General features: G+C 41.1%; 1 protein-coding gene and 1 pseudogene across 1 annotated transcript; one reads left to right on the top strand and one right to left on the bottom strand.

The window, feature by feature from the left end:
- Window positions 1–2928: 2928 nt before the first annotated feature.
- Window positions 2929–3399, bottom strand: LOC115639495 (annotated as a pseudogene).
- A 6168-nt stretch (window positions 3400–9567) lies between these two features.
- Window positions 9568–19379, top strand: LOC115639611 (scale keratin-like). The gene is made up of 2 exons (XM_030542595.1): window positions 9568–9685; window positions 18883–19379. Exons 1-2 carry the CDS (start codon window positions 9568–9570, stop codon window positions 19377–19379), a joined length of 615 nt encoding a protein of 204 aa, XP_030398455.1.
- The last annotated feature ends 289 nt before the right edge of the window (window positions 19380–19668 follow it).

The following is a 19668-nucleotide window of genomic DNA, read 5'->3' as shown; positions in this document are numbered from 1 at the left end:
TTACCAAATTTACCCTATGGATATGGGGACCCATATGGAGTTGGTAGTTTCGGCGGCTCAATCAGTTCTGGGAGTGTTTATGGAGGTGGATATGGTGCTGGCTATGGTGGTGGCTATGGTGGTGGATATGGTGGCTTATATGGGTATGGGAAGAGGTATGGTAGGAAGTGCTATTTTTCCCGCTTTGGAAGCTGTGGCCCATGCTAAACTTTGAAGACAGATCCACGGAACAAGAAACAACCGGGAAATCAGATCGAAGATAAAGATTCCCCACTCACCTAATGGATGATGAGCATCTACATCTCCATATGAAATCATTGGGGGACGTGTGCAAATCATGCCTTTCCATGTCTTCCCCTTGTTACATGTAACCTTAACTGTATGGTCTGATGGTTTTGCAGTTTATACTTATGCTGATATTGTGCTTTGTACTATTTAATGCTGAACCATCTACAACAGGTAATGTAATTTGATGAAAAAAGGAGCACGATTTTCAAATCTACAGCTGCAAGAAAGGCAGCAGAACGTCTTGTGTGAAATGTATCACTTTGAAGACAGCGACTGCTTGTAGCTTCTACTGTAACCCTGACAATATATTCTCTGTGCTCTGCCTTAATTCATTCTGTAAGTGGAAACTCCGATGCTCATTCCCATTAAAAATGATGTGGCATTACATTATTGACCTTCTGCTTTTCTTTTCTCAACCATTCTTTCTTTCCAAGCACACTAGGTGAAATTTTCCCTTTTGCCTGTGGTCAGTAGCAGCCCTATGCACTGATCAATGATACTCAAGCTGATAATTGAGAAGAGAATTAGGTATATTAATCAGTCAATAGCACTTTGTAGGTCCTCTGCATAGGAGGGAATTACCCCCTTGTTACCCTTGTGTATCATAGAATGGGAATAAGTAAATGACTTTCAATAAGAATATATTTCCCTGCTCTAAATATTCATCAGAATTGGAAAATTCTTTAAATATAATCCTGGAGGAGACCTCAAGAGGTCAATGAGTCCATCTATCTCTGCTAAGGCAGAACCAAGTACACCTAGACCATCCCGCACAGGTATTTGTATAACCTGTTCTTAAAAACCTCCAGTGACAGGGATTCCATAACTTCCTTTGAAAGCCAAAAATCACTGCTTAGCTATAATGATAGTTAGAAAGTTTATGCTTATATGTAACCTAAATCTCCCTTGTTACAGATTAAGTCAATTGCTCCTTGTTCTAGCATTAATATACACAGAAAACAATTGATCACCATGCTCTCTATAACAGCCCTGAAAATACATTAAGACTATCGTCAGGTCCCTCCATTTGTTTTTGGTTTCTCAAGATTAAACAGTCCCAGTTTTTTGTACCTTGTTTTATAGCTAGTGAAAAACAAGCTGGAGAAGAACACACAATCTGGTGGCAAACACACAAAGCTAATTACAAAGGAGCTATGCTGGGTTTCTGTGAGTGCAAGGGAAAATGGAATCCTGACCTGTGTCTTGTACCAGAGACAGGGCAAAACCAAGCCTTTAATCTCTCCAGTCTATCTAGTTAACCCATGATTTTCTAAAGGATTGAGTGTTATCTGGAGCCTCATTTTTGGGCTGCCAGAGAAACATTCATGGAGTTCCCTTTTCAGAGGGTGAGTGCTGAGCAATATCAGAAAGGCCCTGATATCAAGGTAACTCTAGTTGAGCACCTGAGGCATTGCGGGACATTTCTGAAAATCTTGGGCTTGGTTCTACTCATGGATTCTCTGACTCATCTTGGTCAGATCAATTCCCTCTCTTCAGTCTCCTCATGTTCAACACTGACTCAGTATTTCCACCCATGGCTCTCCAATACTGTCCCGCATCGGGGTGTTGGCCAACTAGACTGGATTTGTTTACCCTGGATGGCATGGACTTTGTGCTCCTTCCAATCCATTACATCCAGCTTGGCATTGGGTTACAGTTTGATTCTCTCCTCTGGCTCTGAGGAGACCTCTGTTTGGCTGGAACTTAGCCGCACACCTCTCTGGCCCCTTTGTTTCAGCTTCAAAAGCAGCAAAGGGCAATTCAGTCTTTCTTCCTGCTTCAGAAAAAGTTGAAATTCAACATGACACAATTTGGCATGACATGAAAAGTTGGCATGGTGCACCCGTATGCTGGTTGGCCAGATTTAGGGCATGCAGTTGGCAAGATTTAGCTGGATTTGAATTAAAAAAAAAATTCTCAATCTCCAGCTACAGTTCTTTCCACTTGTCTTTATTGAATTTCATTTGTTGATTTCAGACCAATTTTCAAGACTTCAAGGGAGGTTCTGGATTCCGTGTTACTCGAGGTTTAAGAACAGGTAGTCCAACGTCTGTCAGCCCTATATTTCGAGAATTTCTATCTTTCCGTATACTGTTTAAGGGCAAAGCAATACATTCAAGTTGAAAGTCATTTATTTATTTTCATTCTAGTGGAGACAGGTGTAACAAGGGAGTAATCCCTTCCCCTTACCTCCATGCAGCAGGCCTACACAATTATATTAACCAATTAATGTACCCGATGCTTTTCTAGTTATGGGCATGAGTGGGATTGCTTAGTGCATGGGGTTGGTGCAGGCCATCTGCACAGGGGAGCATTATACCCAGAGTGCTTTGGAAAGAAAGACTGGATGGGAAAGAAAAACCAAAGGGCCAAAAATATGATGCAGCATAAATTTTTAATGAGAATGAGCAGCAGAGTTTACACTCACAGAATGAATTAGTGCAGAGTCCAGAGAATGTATTTTCAGGTTCATAATGAAACCTATAACCAGTCACCAGATCAAAAATGCAGTATTTCACACAAGATGTTCTCTCTTTCTTGCCGGTGCAGAGTCTGAAAATCATGTCAAGTTTCCAACCAAATTAAGTCACTTATGGTAGACTGTTTCTTGTTTCTTGTTCCATGGCTGTTTCTTCTGGGTTAACATGGCCCACAGCTTCCAAAGTGAGAAGAATAACTCTTCCTACCATATCTCCTCCCATACCCACATTAGCCCCCATAACCATACAAGCCTCCATAACCGCATAAGCCCCCATAACCATATGAGTCTCCATAACCATATACGCCCCCAAAACCACCCCCTAAACTACCCCCATATGCACCCCCATAACCTCCACCATAACCAATTGAGCCACACAAAACACCACCCCCAGATGAGCCCCCAGCTCCCTAGGGTAGAGCTGGAAAGATGTTTCCCACTAGGTTGTATCGAGGGGAAGCAGAGAGAATTGGTCCTAGGAACAGCACAGAAACCGGTGGTGGATAAACCACTGCTGTCGAATCTCCACACAAGGTGATACATGGCTCATTGCGGGCAACAACACATGGATCTGGACATATGTCAGGATAACACGGGCTGGGTCAGCAACACAGGACTTTGCAGGAAGACATCTTTTGTGATGGTCGTAAACCTGAAACACACAGAAGGGAGCCGAGGAAACTTAACACGCTGTTGATAATGGACTGGGAGAATCACAGTTGGTGTTATATGATAAAGTGGGCTATGTAGGTCCCTTTTTGCAGGCTATATATCTGAGTATTCTTATACACATCTACACCAACCAGCCAGCCCCCGGTACTGCTGACATAGCTGCCCTCAGCTGTCTTTTCTGCGAGGCCCAAACTGGTAGGTGAACACTGAGAATACCTACTGGATTGGGACCCATAAGTCAGATAGGAAAGGGAATGCCTACTCTCGGGATCTGCCTGGGACTAAAGAGGAAGTCAGACTTCTTAGTCTCACTGTGGATTTGGTTTCAGGAAATTAAAGGCGTGATAAAATTAGCAAGTGCTGAGCCGCTTTGAAAATCTGTTACTATTGAAGTCACCCAAGATCACACAGGAAATCTGTGCCAGAGAACAGGACCCAAATCAGATATTTGGAGGCCCTATTTGTGTCATGTCCACATGAACTTCCATTCCCATCAAGCCATGGAGGATGAGTAAAAATCTCCAAGTCTCATTATGAAACCCACAATAGAGAATATTTCCATCATGGATGCCTACAATTTTCAAACCTTTTTAGATAATTATAGCACAGAGTAGCATGGAGATGCAGTAAATTATTCACATGCTCTTGTTAAAACAGTTTAATGTGGGGTCTAAACCCCTCATATGATCTAAATCATCATACTTACCTTTTACTCAAATGTGCTGCTTTGACTTACACCAACTAAAGATCTGGATCTAAAATTGCGAGTTGTAACAGTAGGAAACTAAATACTGCCATACTGCATCAGGTCAGTGGTCCATCACACCCAGGATATTATCTCCAGTAACGTGCAGCGTCACATGCCTCAGTTTAAGGTATAAGAGCCCTGAAGTTGTCCACTATGGAGTAAACTGCCCTTAAGATGACTTTATTCCTAATCCACCTAAAGCAGAGACTTGCTTTGCCCTGAAGGTTAACACAAACATATTCCTTCCAAACTCTGAGTTTCTAGAAGCTCGATCTGCTAACCTGACTAGGACAGTAGAATTGCTGTTCAATAGTTATATTCCAAACCTGATCTCCATAGTTTTATGGAAACAGCAGAGTCAAATCAGCAGCCCAGGTAACACTTTGTGATTCCAGTGAAAAATCCCGAGGAGCTGGCCATGTGTATTTACACATAAAGAGTCAGAGTCGTGCAGTCTATTATGCAAGTCGTCTGAGGCTTGAGATTTTTCATAATACTCTAAAGCATTTCCAAACCACAATTATAATTATTAGGAACAGGGGTCCCATCCCATATGTGGAGTTGAAAATCCCAACCAGATATTTTTAAAGATAGCATGTGCCAGTACCCACAATTGACTTGCTACAGAAAAGCTGACAATACAAGCAATACTAACACCATAGAGTATTTGCGCTGGACTCAGTCCAAACTTCAAACTATGAATAAAGCAGCAATTGGTGGCAGTCGGAGCCAAAGAGATTTACCAAGCTCACCAAGGAGAGGAAGTCAAGAGAAGTGGGTAGAGGAACTTGGAGCTGCAGACACTTTTATACACCTTCTTAGCCAATGGGAAGGATAGTAAACACCCTTTATGCACTCAGGACTTGTCATTAACCCAAAAAACAATTTTCTTGAATGGGCAACTCCTTTAATTATTGTAACAGCTTTGATCATAGTTAATGATTACTAGTCAATTCACAGACCCATGAAGGATGACATGCATGCTACTACTTGTGGTTCCCTTTCATCTTGAATCTTTATGGGCCTGATATCATCATGGTATTATCCTACTGACTTTCTTGGTGTCAACACCGGAATCAATGCTGCTCCATTCTCCTTTGAATAACTTCAGAGTATGAGGGTGACTCAGAGATGTATCACTTGCACAATCTGCTGCCATGGACAAGATTCCATGTTAGTTCTTTATATCCAGACTAGTATCTAATTAGTGGCAAGGCGGAGTTTACCCTTGGAGGAACAGAGACATTAATCTGCATGCTTGGAATACCTACCCATAACTATCCACTATGTGTTTGCACCAACTTGCTTTTGAAATCCATATACGTCTTTCTAACCAGTTCAATGGCCTTCAAATCAGGCCTTATGGCTTACAACACTCTCCTGGACTCACAGCCAATACCTGACCTATTAACAACTTCAGTAACTGCTAAGCTTTCAAAGCAGAGCTGAAGCAAGATTGAATATGTACGAACACCAGAGTTACCAACTGACCAGTCAACCACACACCTCCTTTGGAACCAGCAGTACACAATCAGGCAGCAGCAGAGGCCACAACAATAAGAAAAAGCAAATACAGCACCGTGTTAAACATAAACTATTAAAAAAATTAAGAGAAAGTTTAACAAAAAGATTTTACAAGATAAGGAAACTGTCCTTTGTGCTTGTTATATTAAATTAAGGTGGTTAAAACTAGCATTTTTCTTCTGTATAGTAAAGTTTCAAAGCTGTATTAAGTCAATGTTCAGTGGTAGACTTTTGAAAGAACAACCCTCATGTTTTGTTCAGAGTTATGAACAACTTCCATGCCCAAGGTGGTTACAACTCTGAGGTTCCAATGTCTGTAGTTTTTGAAGGGGCGCACATATATACAGCTCTCTGGAATTGAGATGTAGATGGCACGGAAAGACTCTCCACTGAGAATAGCCCTGCTTCCTGCTCTCCCTCCCCTTTAGCTCCCAATCCTTCCATTTACAGCTTCAGATACTAACAAAATGACTGCCTGGCTTTTTCATAACAATTTATCCTAATGCTTCTTTATGAGTTTAGTAATTCTCACAACCACCATATGAATCAGGTCATTATTATCTTATTATCTAAGAAAGTGATCACCGATGCTTTCAGCCTAATTCATTTGCCTAAGGACACTCCAGTGGAAAGATGGGACTGGAACTCAGGAACATCTAATTACTAATAGTCTTGTTAGTTATAATTTGAACACTACTATATCCAGGATAGCAGCCATGCTTTCACAGCCCCATTGTGCTGCTCAGTATGTAAACTCAAAGTGTATGCTGCATTATGACAAACAATAACAAGGGGATTACTTTAACTTACTTCTAACAGTGGATAGGAATCTGAGGTTGAAATATGATTCTAAAATATTGTAGAAAATTCTCCATCTTTCTGCACCTCGAATAGTCATTTACGAGTGAGCAAAGCGAATTCAAAGTAGGAACAATGTGCATGCTCTAGCAGAATTTCACATCCACTTTTCACTGGTGTAGATAACCAGCCCCTAGCTGAATTTCAGTACCTGTGTAGCACTGTGAGTCCCATCAAAAAGAGAAAAGGAAAGTGGAATTTTCTTTTATTTCTATCAGTGAGGGTCACAAGCCTTCATGGACTTACACAAGTGCTTAACTTGAATCACGTGAGCAGCCTCATTGAGTTTAAATCATCAACTCATACACTTAAAATGAAAAATGTGAATATATTTCGCAGGAATGGAGATGTAGAGTTTTTTCTGGGGCATAAAACAAGCCAAGTTTTTAGAGTGTATTAATGAAGTATCAGAGGAAATTCATTCTTCAACTAAAAACCTTTTCAGATTTTTTATAAGAAGAATAGCACTCATAGTTCCTTAAAGGTTATAATACATTAGGGAAATGACATTACATCTTTAATGGAGAGTAATTATTTTAGAAAGTCAAGTGTATCTTGTTAATAGTAAGGCTTTTGATTCAGTCCAACATGGGATTCTCATAAACAAAGTAGGGAAACATTTCCCTCGACCACATGTTCAAGATGAAATTTCTAAAAAGATGGGTTCATAACTGGTTGAAAGTCCAGACTCAATGATTAGTTATCAATGGTTTCCTTTCTATGTGGGAGTCATATTTAGTGGGGACCCAAAAGAAGCTGTCCTGAGTCCAGTACTATGCGATATATTCTTTAATGACTTTAGTAATGGTGTGGAGAGTACACTTATACAATTTGTGAATGACATCAAGCTGACCGGGGTTGCAAGTATTTTGGAGGACAAGATTTGAATTCAAAATGACCTTGACAAATTGGAGAATTGGTCTGAAATCAACAAGATGAAATTGAATAAAGAAAAGTGCAAAGTCTTATAATTAGGATAGAAACTGTCCTGCTCTAATCGGCACCAGTTAGGCCTCAGATGGAGCTTTATGTCCAGTTCTAGATGACACAATTAGGTAGAAAAGATGTGGACCAATTGCAGAGAGACCAGAGGAGAGCTATAAAAATGATAAAAGGTTTAGAAAATTGGAGCTATGAGAAAAAGTTATAGAAACCTTGGCAAATTTAGTCCTGAGAATCCAAAAACTAAAGGGGGATTTAATAACAGCCTTCATGTGTGTTCTGGACTGTTATAGAGAGGATGCTGATCAATTTTTCTCCATATCCACTAAAGATAGGACAAGAAAAAGTCTGGAAAAGAGAAGACTGAGAGGGGACATGATAACAGTTTTCAAGTAAGTAAAAGGTTGTTAAAAGGAAGAGGGAGAAAAAAATGTTCTTAACCACTGAGGCTAGGACAAGAAGCAATGGGCTTACATTGCAGCAAGGGAGGTTTAGGTTGGACATTAGGAAAAACTTCCTAACTCTCAGGGTGGTTGAGCACTGGAATCCTGATCACTAGAGATTTTTAAAAGATGGTTAGATAAACCCCTGTCAGGAATGGTATAGATAATCCTGAGTCCCACCATGAGTGCAGGGGACTGGACTAGATGACCTCTCGAGGTCCCTTCCAGTCATATGATTCTATGATAATCTGCAACAAGGGAGATTTATGTTATATATAATCATAAACTTTTAAACTATCATGATAGTTAAGCTCTGATTTTAGGCTTTCAAGGGAGACTATAGAATCCTCATCACTGGAGTTTTGAAGAACAGGTTAAACAAACACTTGTTAGGGCTGGTCTAGGTGTACTTGGTCCCACCTCAGTGCAGAGGGATGAACTATATGATCTCTCAAGGTCTCCTCCTGCCTTATATTTCAAGCAATTTGATGACTCTATAGACTATTTAGAAGAGGGATATGTATTCTTTTTGAGAGTCATTTATTTATTCCTAATCTATTAGAGACAAGTGTAACAAAGGAGTAATTCCCTCCTGTGCAGAGAACCTACACAGTGCTATTGACCAATGATTCTCTTCTTTCTTATGGGCATGAGTGGGATTGATACAGTGCATAGAGGTTGTGTGGACAATCTGCACAGGGGAGAATTTCATCCAGTGTGCTGTGGAAAGAAACAATGGAGGGAAAGGAAAATCAGAAGGCCGATAATATGATGCAGCATCATTTTTAACGGGAACAAATATCAGAGTTTGCACTTACAGAATGAATGAATGCAGAGTACAGAAATTGTACTTGCAGGATTACAAAGAGAACTACAACCAATCGCCAGCTGCAGAGTGATGTACGTCACACAATCTGTTCTGCCAGTCTTGCAGCCAGCCACACCGGGTGAAAATCACCTCACATTTTCCACCAGATTAAGTCACTTGTGGTAGACGGTTCAGCATCAAAAAGGACAAAACATAATATGAGTGTAAGACTAAACTGCAAAACCACTACACCATAAAGAAAAGGTAACATAACAAGAAGAAGCCATAGAGAGGCCTGGTTTATATAGGCAATGAACACCCACAGCTCCCACTGATTTCGAATGGAGCTATAGACTCTGATTTTCCATAAGTTGAGTGGTGACTCTCTCTCTTCTCTTTCATTTTCTGGTTGTTTCTTCTTCCGTGGATCTTTCTTCTGGGTTTAACATGGGCCACAGCTTCCAAAGCGGGAAGAATAACTCCTACCATATCTCCTTCCATACCCGCATAAGCCCCCACAGCCACCACAGCATCCACCACCATAACCACACAAGCCTCTATAACCATACAAGCCCACTAAACCACCCCCATATACACTCCCACATACACCACCATAACCATACACCACCCCCAAATGAGCCCCCAGCTCCATAGGGCAGAGCTGGTAAGGTGCTTCCCACTATGGTGTCTTGAGGGAAAGTAGAGAGAATTGGTCCTGGTAATATCACCGAAACTGGTGGCGGATAGATCACTGCTCTTGAATCTCCACACGAGGTGATACAAGGCTCATTGCGGGAAACAACACATGGATCTGGACATATGTCAGGATAACACGGGCTTGGTCAGCAACACAGGTCAGACATCTTTCGTGATGGTCGTAAACCTGAAACACACAGAAGGGAGCAGAGGAAACTTAACATGCTGTAAGTAGAGCTGCTGTTCAATAGTTATATTTCAAATCTGACCTCCATGGTTTAATGGAAACAGCAGGGTCAGATCATCAGCCCAGGCAACCTATTGTGATTACAGTGAAATCACCCAAAGAGCTGGCAATGTGTATTTACAAATAAAGTGTCAGAATAATGTAGTCTATTATCCAAGTCATCTAAGACTGAAATTTTTCATAATTTTCTAAAGAATTTCCATGTCCAATCCCAAATTATAATTATTGGGAACAGGAGTCCCAATCCCATACATAGATTTGAAAATCCCAACCAGATATTTTTAAAGTCAGCATGTGAAAGCATCTACGACTGACTAGCTACTAAGCAAAGAAAGACGCCTCTTGTCCCAACATTTCTAAAATCACACCACATAGGACTTAGTTCAAAATTCAAACTATCAGTAAAGCAACATCTGGCAGCAGTCGGAGCCAGAGAGACTTACCAACTTCACCAACAGGAAGAAGTCAAGCGAAGTGGATAGAACAATCTGGAGTTGCACGAAATTTTATACACCTTCTGAGCCAATGGGAAGGATAGTCGATACCCTTTATGCACTCAGACCTTGTCATTTACCCAATAAACTATTTTCTTGAATGCACAACTCCTTTAATTATTGTAACAGTTTTGATCATGTTTAATGATGACTATTCAATTCACAGACCCACAAAGGATGACATGAATCTGCTACTTGTGGTTCTCTTTCATCTTGAATCTTCACGGGCCTGATATCATCACGGTATCATTCCAATGGCTTTCTTGGTGTCAACATGGGACTAAATCTAGCTCCATTTCTTTAATTCTGCTTAGAATAACCTCAGACTATATGGGTGACCCAGGGGTGCATCACTGGTACAATCTACTGTCATGTACAAGATTCCCTGTTAGTTCTTTATATCCAGACTAGTATCTAATTAGCAGCAAGGTGGAGTTTACCCTTGGAACTCCTTGGAGGATTGGAGGTATTACTTAGCATGCTTGGAATACCTACGCGTACCTATTCACTATGTTTTTTTGCCAACATGCTTTTGAAATCCATGGATGTCTTTCCCATCAACGAAATAACCTTCAAACTAGGCCTTCTGGATTACAACACTCTCCTGGATTCATGGCCAATATAACACCTGTGAACTACTTCAATACCTGAGAAGCCTTCAAAGTAGAGCTGAAGCAGGATCAAAATGGTGGCTGTTTTATGTTCTACCTGTGCCCAGCGATGACATTCAGCCTAATGGGTTTAGGCATTCCCGTCTGAAGAGAAGTGCAGTTAAGAGATCAGTGGTTTAGAGTCAAGGACTCAAGTGATGATCAGAATAGAACACACAAAGTCTACTTACTGCAGACATTTCCTGGAGTTGCAGCAAAGAGTATCAGTAGGTGAAAAGAAGGAGTGCAGAGTTGTATGAAGGCTTGGGATTAAGATCTTGGAATTGCATCTCCATCCAGAAGAACACCACTGGGTCAATACTCCTGACAAAGCCAAGAGGAATCACTAGAGAGATGGAAACGAAGCCCACTGTCATAAACACACCAGATGAGTTTTCAATAATGGAGTCTAATGTCTTTTGATGTTGCTCGACACACAGTACCTCAAATGACCATAATTTTTTTACAGTGAATTGGAGCCACCATAGCTCGAGATAACATAAATTACAAAATCTGCAACCTTGAATCTCTGCTGCCTTTTTGGATTTGCTCCTGGTGGAGCTCCCGGGTTCTGATATGGTACCATTTTTACACCTACATTGCACTAGTGTAAAGGACAATACTAGGTTCGAGGCAGTGAAGAATCAGGCCCTTCAGTTCTATTTGAACACATGTTCCCTGAACATGTGGATCCTGAGGTCCATGTGAAAAATCAGTTGAACCGACCATTTGCCCTGCATTTCCATCAGAGGTCTCAACTGACAGCCATGTACAGTGCAATCTTATAGCAGGGTAATATGTGTGAGAGTTCAACAGAAAGGTCTCCGGACCTAAAGCAGCTGCCTTGATTTTCAGCCACTTTGCCTAGGGATTTCACTCTCAAAAACAGAGATCATGAGGGATGAATTTGCAGCTTAAACTGGTGTAATTCTGGAGTCTCTCTGTAGAAGTCAAATTAGCTAAGCTGGATTTCTACAAGCAAAAAGGAGAACTGAATTCTAACCAGTGTCTTGTACCAGAGGCAGGGCAAAACCAAGCCTTTAATCTCTCCAAACAATCTATTTAGCTATGATTTTCTATGGAACTAGTATTATTTGGTGCCTGAGTTTTGGGCTCCCACACTTTCCTATTCCCTTTGTTTCAACTTTAGTAGGAGCAAAGGGTTATTCAGTCTATATTCCTGTTGCAGAAAAGTCGGAATGTGTGGACATCCAAACACAATTTGGCATGACTTGAACATTTGGCTTAAAGCGCCCATGTGCTGATGAGCAAAATTTAGGGCAAGCGGTTGGTTGAATTCTTGGGAGATTGTACTGGCACATACCTGCTGAATGTACACAGTTGTGATGTTGACATCACTATTATGTTTTCCTTGCACGGCACATGTTCCAGTACATTTTGTTATAATTTTGGAGCACATGTAGGGGTGTACTTTTATTCAGGACTTGACGGGATGGATATACATCTCCCAGCTATGTGCAATTGAGAGAATATCCCTGTTTCCTGCTCCTCTTCCCTGATAGCTCCTAATCCTTGCTTGTACAGCTTCAGACACTAATAAAAAGGTGCCAATCTCTTTCTTAGTAATTGGTGGTTTTGCTATTTCATGAGACCAGCTGTTCTCACAACACCCATATGAAACAGGTAGTTATTATTTTCTTACCTAAGAAAATGATTACTGATGCCCAGAGCCTAATTGAGTTGCCCAAGGCCACTCTGGTGGAAAGACTTGGAAACTCGGGAACTCTAATCCCTAATTGTTATAATTTGAACTCTAACATCTCCAGGATGCGTTCAGGGCTCCATCATGCTGCTAGCCCAGTGTCTGAGACAGTTCCCATCTCAAAGAGTTGATGAACTAACTAGACATGACAGAAAGAGTGGAAGGAAGGTTTATCATTCCCATTATACAGACGGGGAGATGATGAAGAGGGAGAAGAAGGGCAAGACTTTTAATACAATTAAGCACACTGAGTGCTGAGCTCTTCTGAACATCTGGCCCCAATTGACTTTCTCCAATGTCCCACAGGCAAGGAGCAGCAAAGCCAGTAAAATGGAACTCAGATTTTCTTTGTCTCAATCCCTCAGTGGCCTTATCCACGAGATCATTCATCCTCTCTAAGGTCCCCATCTGTTATTCAGTTCTCTAGGCTTCATTGTGGCATTTGTTATTCTCTTTTGAGATCGATGTCCTACAATTCCCTTGAAACATTCTGGTAAAACCCACAGAAGAATGAAATCCCGTGACAATATTTAGGTTAAGTCCCTGGCTGTAAAAAATAAGTGGCAGATTTAGAATATTGCTATCGCAGACATACGGTACTTTAAAATTAACATGGAAAATTATAATATGGAGCAGTGTGGAGACAATGTTACTCATGTCAGTGCTTTTGTTAAGACAATCTCAGAATGCAAACCAGCCCTGTGCAGCATCAGAATACAGGTCCTCAATTCTAATTCCTCTGTGTCAGCAACTGATGCTAATGAATAAACAGAAAATGTTTGTTTGTGAAAAGAGATCACTCATCTAATGTATGCTGTCAGAGTTGACTTTCCTTCAATGGGGCTACACCAGCTTATATCAGCTGAGAATGTGGATCTCAAGTTGCAATTTATACTCATATAAATTCAGAAATTTCCAGACTCAGTTCATACACTTGTCCACATCCTTTAGTGTTCTGTATCTTCTAGAATAAAGAAACAGAACCCTCAGAAAAATTACGACGGACAAAGGTGTCCAATATAGAAGAAAATGCCATGTCTTTTTGTTCTTCTTCAAATTTTCTTCATTACACCCTAGTGTTAGAAAATCTCTTTGTCAGTCTCTCTCTCTAATTATACTTGAATATCTATGAAAGACAATCATCATAGTTAAATGGAAATAGTAGGGTGAGATCCTAAGCTGGAGTAAATATGTTGACTCACATGGGTTAGCCCTGTACGTTTCCACGTACACAAAGTAATGCTGTCAAATATCAAAGTAGCTTTAGCCTGAGATTTGTTATTCTTCTCTTAAGGATGAGAATGCCCAATTCTCATGTAAAATTAAGCAGAATTAGTACTCTCAATATTCTATGTGGCTTAGAAATTAGCTGTTTTATATTTTTAAATACAAAATCCACCAATGCCTGCAACTTACTAAGTAAAAAGAAACTTTTATTGGAAAAAAACCCCTTAACAATGCCAAGAATCACAAAGTTCTCCGCAAGAATCAGTCAAAAGTTAAACTGTTAGTAGAGCAGGGGTTTTCAAACTGGGGGTGGGGACCCCTCAGGGGGTCATGAGGTTATTACATGGGGGGTTGCAAGCTGTCAGCCTCCATCCCAAGCCCCACTTTGCTTCCAGCACTAATAATGGTGTTAAGTATATAAAAAAGTGTTTTTAATTTATAAGGTGGGGGGATCGCACTCAGAGGCTTGCTATGTGAAAGGGGTCACCAGTACAAAAGTTTGAGAACCACTGCTGTAGAGCAACATTGACATATTTATAAAGCGATTGGATTAAATCGGATTTCCTCAGTTCACCCACGATAATAAGTCAGGACAAGCGATTAGCAGAACCCTGAGTTAGGAGCATATTTCTATGCAGATTTAGCCCACAATAAGGCTGTGAGACACCCTGGATGCAGGAAGTGCTTGTCAATTATAAAACAAAATAGTTGCACAAATAATTCCTCCCGTTACTGAACAATGTTATGATCACTGTTTAGGATTATAATTCTAACTCATGCCATACACGAGAGTCCAAGGTAGTTCTTTAAATCCAGTATGGTGTCTAATTTGGAATTTACTCTCAGATCTCACTAGATAGGTGGGGAGACTTTATTCTGCATGATTTTATGCCCACCTGCCACTATTTAGAATGGGCCCTGATGCCAAGCCCAATAAAATTCAAGACTATATTTCCAATAAGTTGAGTTTCCTTCAAATAAGGCCCTGAAGGTTTCAATGTTCTCTTCCAGACAGGAACAGGAAAAAGATTATGCCCCATTTAGATTCCTCTTAAACATTCCAAAGGAGATTGAAGTGGAGCGGAGGTCTCTAGGCTGGCCCTCTACTCTAGGGTTAATTTCATTCTACCATGCTTAGGAACTTAGCTGTGAGGGGACCTACAGGCCTGGGCGTCTTGAATCAACCCCAAATGACATTTCTGCACTGTACACACACTGGAAATCTGGCTCTCTATTTCAAGTAATATGTTACTAGGCAATCCAGCTCTAACTGTTCTGTGTATTCTTTTCCAGTTTGCAGGAAAAGCATCCTCAATTCTTTAGGCACATCTGTACATTTTTTAGCAGGCTGTTCTGACTCTACTTGAAAGCTCTGGTGTCTTTCAGTGTAAAACATTAAGACCCAAAAGCCAAATATTTCAAAAGTGACTGGTGATTTCTGATGCCCACTTGAAGCAGGGAACAGAGTAGGAACCGAGCATTTTGGAAAACCGGGAATAACAAGGTGGGTGATGTTGGGCCCCAGTATCACCAGGGACTTTTGAAAATCTTGGCCTTGTGTTTAAGCACAAGTGAACTTGAGTAAAATGATAACCTCCCCCTCTTTCATCTCCCCATATGGGAAAAGGGTGGTGCTCATAAATTCCTCATTCTGGGGAGATTCCAATCTACTTATCCATATGAGAATGTTGCACAGTGCCTACTAACACAGTAGCTAAACCTTTCCTAGGTGAACTTCTCTGATAGAGGTGCTACTGGGTATTATTGCACAAAAGATATAGGACCAGAGGCACTACAGAGCAATTTCTATGTGCCTAGATATCCAAAGAGATTTCTCTTGTAAGCTTGATAGAGTCTTTAGTTCTTCCTGCTTCCTGGTAATAGGAAACTATTCTAGGGATGTACATAGAGATTAAAAAACCATTTTGAGGATGATGGTGTTGATTTCTAAAAGAGAAGGAAATTGCATCCTGTGCTAAGGTTAGTGTGGCAAAGTACCTGCTTCTCCTCTGCTGGCTCAGTCCCTTGTCACCTTGGAGCCACAGGCTTGGGCAAAGCAAAAGTCCTTCCGGGTCGCACAGGGTCTGGCTGATCCCTTCTCAGCCAGTCCCTTGCTCAGTTTTTCTCTCCTTTTGGAGGAAGAGTTTCAGAGTCCTGCTGCACCTACTCACTGGCATCTACTCTACTTCTCTCCTCCCCCCTGCTTCCCTGCCAGGAAGGGTTTTAAAAGGTCCCCGGCAATTGGGGCCAGCTGAAGCTAATTAGTTCCCTGGGAACCCCTGTTCCAGCTGAACCTTATTTCTCCAAGGCTATCTCCCCTCAGTGTATAGGGAGAGGCCTTTTACTCCTCTGGGACTAATTACTACCCCACTCCTGGTAGCTAATTGTTCTGAGTTTGTCATATTGGTCAGATTGTTGATTAGTCTTATTTCTCCTGAAAGCTCATTGCTCAACCATGCCTCCCACCCTCCCTGCTCCCCATGACTAAGTAGACTTTATTTCCATCTCTCATGGTATTCTTCCCAGGCTTTGTGAAGAACTTTGTCCCTGAAGAACAACACTGACTTGTTAGGTTATGAATGCAGGTGCAGTTCCAAGATTTTAATCCTAAACCTTTAAACAACACTGCACTCCTTCCTTTCATCTACTGCCACTTTTTCCTGCAACTCAGGGAAATAACTGCAGGAAGCAAAGCTCGTGTTTTCAATTTTGGTCATCACCTGAGTCCTTGATTCTAAAGCACTGATCGTGTCTCCAGACTGGAATGTTTATGCACATTAGACTGAGTGTTATCTCTGGGCACAGCTAGAACACAAAAGAATATGCACCATTTTGATACTGCTTCAACTCTACTTTGAAGATTAACCAGGTCTTGTAGTTGTTCATAGGTCATGTACTGGTTGTGAATCCAGGAGAGTATTGTAACCCATAGACCTGGTTTGAAGGCTATTGAACTGATTGAAAAGACATCCATGGATTTCAAAAGCATGTTGGCACAAACACATAGTGAATAGTTATGGGAAGATATTCCAAGCATGCTAAGTAATACCTCTGATCCTCCAGGGAATACCAAGGGTAAACTCCACCTTGCCGCTAATTAGATACTAGTCTGGATACAAAGAACTAACATGGAATCCTGTCCATGACAGCAGATTGTACTAGTGATACACCTCTGAATCACCCTCATACTCTGAAGTTATTCAAAGCAGAATTAAAGAAACGGAGCTAGATTTAGTCTCCTTTTGACACCAAGAAAGTCAGTGGGATGATACCATGATGATATCAGGCATATAAAGATTCAAGATGAAAGGGAACCATCAGTAGCATCACGCATGTCATCCTATGTGGGACTGGAAATTGACTAGTCATCATTAACCATGATCAAAGCCACTGCAATAATTAGAGGAGTTGCCCATTCAAGAAAATAATTTGTTGGGTTAATGACAAGGTCCAAGTACATAGAGGGTGTCTACTATCCTTCCCATAGGCTAAGAAGGTGTATAAAAGTGACTAAAACTCCAGATTCTTCTATCCACTTCTTTAGATTCTTTCCCCTTGGTGAGCTTGGTAAGTCTAATTGTCTCCAATTGATCCAATTGTTGATTTAGTGAATGTTTTAACTTTGAACTAAATCTGCTCTAATATGTTGTAATTTTAGAAATGTTGGGACAGAAGGTATCTTTCTTTGCATAGGAGTCTTTCTGTAGCTAGTCAATTGCAGGTATGGGTGGATGCTGTCTTTTAAAAATATCTGGTTGGGATTTTCAAATCTACATATGGGATTTGGACCCCATTCCCAAAAATTATAATTTGAGATTGGACATGGAAATTCCTTGCAGAATTATGACAAATCTCAGACTCAGTCTACTTTGATAATAGACGGCACTACTCTGACTCTCTATATAAATACACATTGCCAGATCTTCAGTTGACTTCATTGGAGTCACAGAGGTGTACCTGGGTGATGATCTGACTCTACCCTTTCCATAAAACTATGGAGATCAGATTTCAAATATAATTATTGGAAAGCAGTTTTATGGTTCTTTTTCAGACATAGTTATAGATATAGAGAAAACTCAGAGTATATATGTGTGCCTTCATGGCAAAGCTAGCCTCTGCTTTAAGTGGGTTAGGATTAAAATCACTTTAAGGGCAGTTTAATCCATAGTGGGCAATTTCAGAATTCTTATACCTTAAACTGAGGCTTGTGATGCTGCACATTATAGAGATAATATACTTGATGAGAAGAACCACTGATCTGATGCAATGGGCAATATTTAACTCTTTTACTGGTACAACTCACAATTTTAGATCCAAATCTTTAGCTGGTGTAAGTCAAAGTAGCACGTTTGAGTGAAAGGTAAGTATGATGATTTAGACCATCTGAGGGGTCTAAATCCTGTGTTAAATTGGTTTAACAAGAACACTTCAATAATTTACTGCATCTCCATAATTATCTAAAATGGTTTGAAAATTGCATCCATCCATGATGGAAATATTCTCTATTGTGGGTTAGGAATTAGTCTCAGTGATTTTTATTCATCCTTCAGGGGCTGGTGGGAACAGAAGGTCATGTGGCCATGGCACAACTAGGGCCTCAGAAAATCTGTGTCGGGACTTGTTCTCTGGCACAGATTTCCTGTGCGATCTTGGGCAAGTCCAATGGAACCAGAATCTCAAAAGGGCTCAGCACTCACTAATCCTAGCTGTATTGGAAACCTATCCTTGAATCTCCTCAAACCAAACCCACAGAGAGACTAAGACGTCTAACTTCCCCTTTTAATCCCAGGCAGATCCTGAGAGTAGGCATTCTCTTTCTTATTTTACCTGTGGCTCCCAATCGGGTAGGTATTCTCAGTGTGCACCTACCAGTTCAGACCTCACAGAAAAGACAGCTGAAGGCAGCTGTGTCAGCAATACTGGGAGATGGTGGGTTGGTATGGATATCTATGAGAATACCCAGATACGAGCCTGTAAAAAGGGACCTACATAGCCCACGTTACCATGTACCACCAGCAGTGAGTCTCCTATTCCATTGTCAACAGTGTGTTAAATTTCCTCTGCTCCCTTCTGTGTGTTTCAGGTTTACAACCATCACAAAAGATGTCTGACCTGTGTTGCCGACCCAGCCCGTGTTATCCTGACATATGCCCAGATCCATGTGTTGTTGCCCGCAATGAGCCTTGTATCACCTCGTGTGGAGATTCAACAGCAGTGATCTATCCGCCACCAGTTTCGGTGACATTACCAGGACCAGTTCTCTCAACTTTCCCTCAGCACAGCCTAGTGGGAAGCACCTTACCCTATGGAGCTGGGGGCTCATTTGGGGGCAGTGTTTTGGGTGGCTCAAGTGGTTATGGGGGTGGATATGGGGGTGGTTTAGGGGGCTTATATGGCTCTGGGAGCTTAAGTGGTTATGGAGGCTCATATGGTTATGGAGGCTTATGTGGTTATGGCAGTGGATACAGGGGTGGCTATGGCGGTGGATACAGGGGTGGCTATGGCAGCTTATGTGGGTTTGGGAAGAGATATGGTAGGAAGTGCTATTCTTACCGCCGTGGAAGCTGTGGCCCATGTTAAACCCAGAAGAAAGATCCACGGAAGAAGAAACAACCAGGAAATGAAAGAGAAGACAGAGATTCACCACTCAGCTACAACAGTACTCAAAACCACTGGGGGTTTTGGTGGTTCTTCACCTGTATAAATCAGGACTATCTATGCTTTCCTCTTGTTACATGTTCCCTTAGCTTTATGATCTATATTGTTTTGCAGTTTGGTCTTATGCTCATATTGTGCTTTTGTCCTGTTTGATGCTGAGGAGAAAAAAAATGGTTTAAGATGGAACCTGACCTTCAAACTCTACAGCTTC

The sequence above is a fragment of the Gopherus evgoodei genome, chromosome 24, assembly GCF_007399415.2.
Source record: "Gopherus evgoodei ecotype Sinaloan lineage chromosome 24, rGopEvg1_v1.p, whole genome shotgun sequence".
In the NCBI taxonomy this organism is placed as follows: domain Eukaryota; kingdom Metazoa; phylum Chordata; order Testudines; family Testudinidae; genus Gopherus; species Gopherus evgoodei.
The sequence above is the reverse complement of the archived record's forward strand: the minus strand, read 5'-3'. Positions and strand labels throughout refer to the sequence as shown.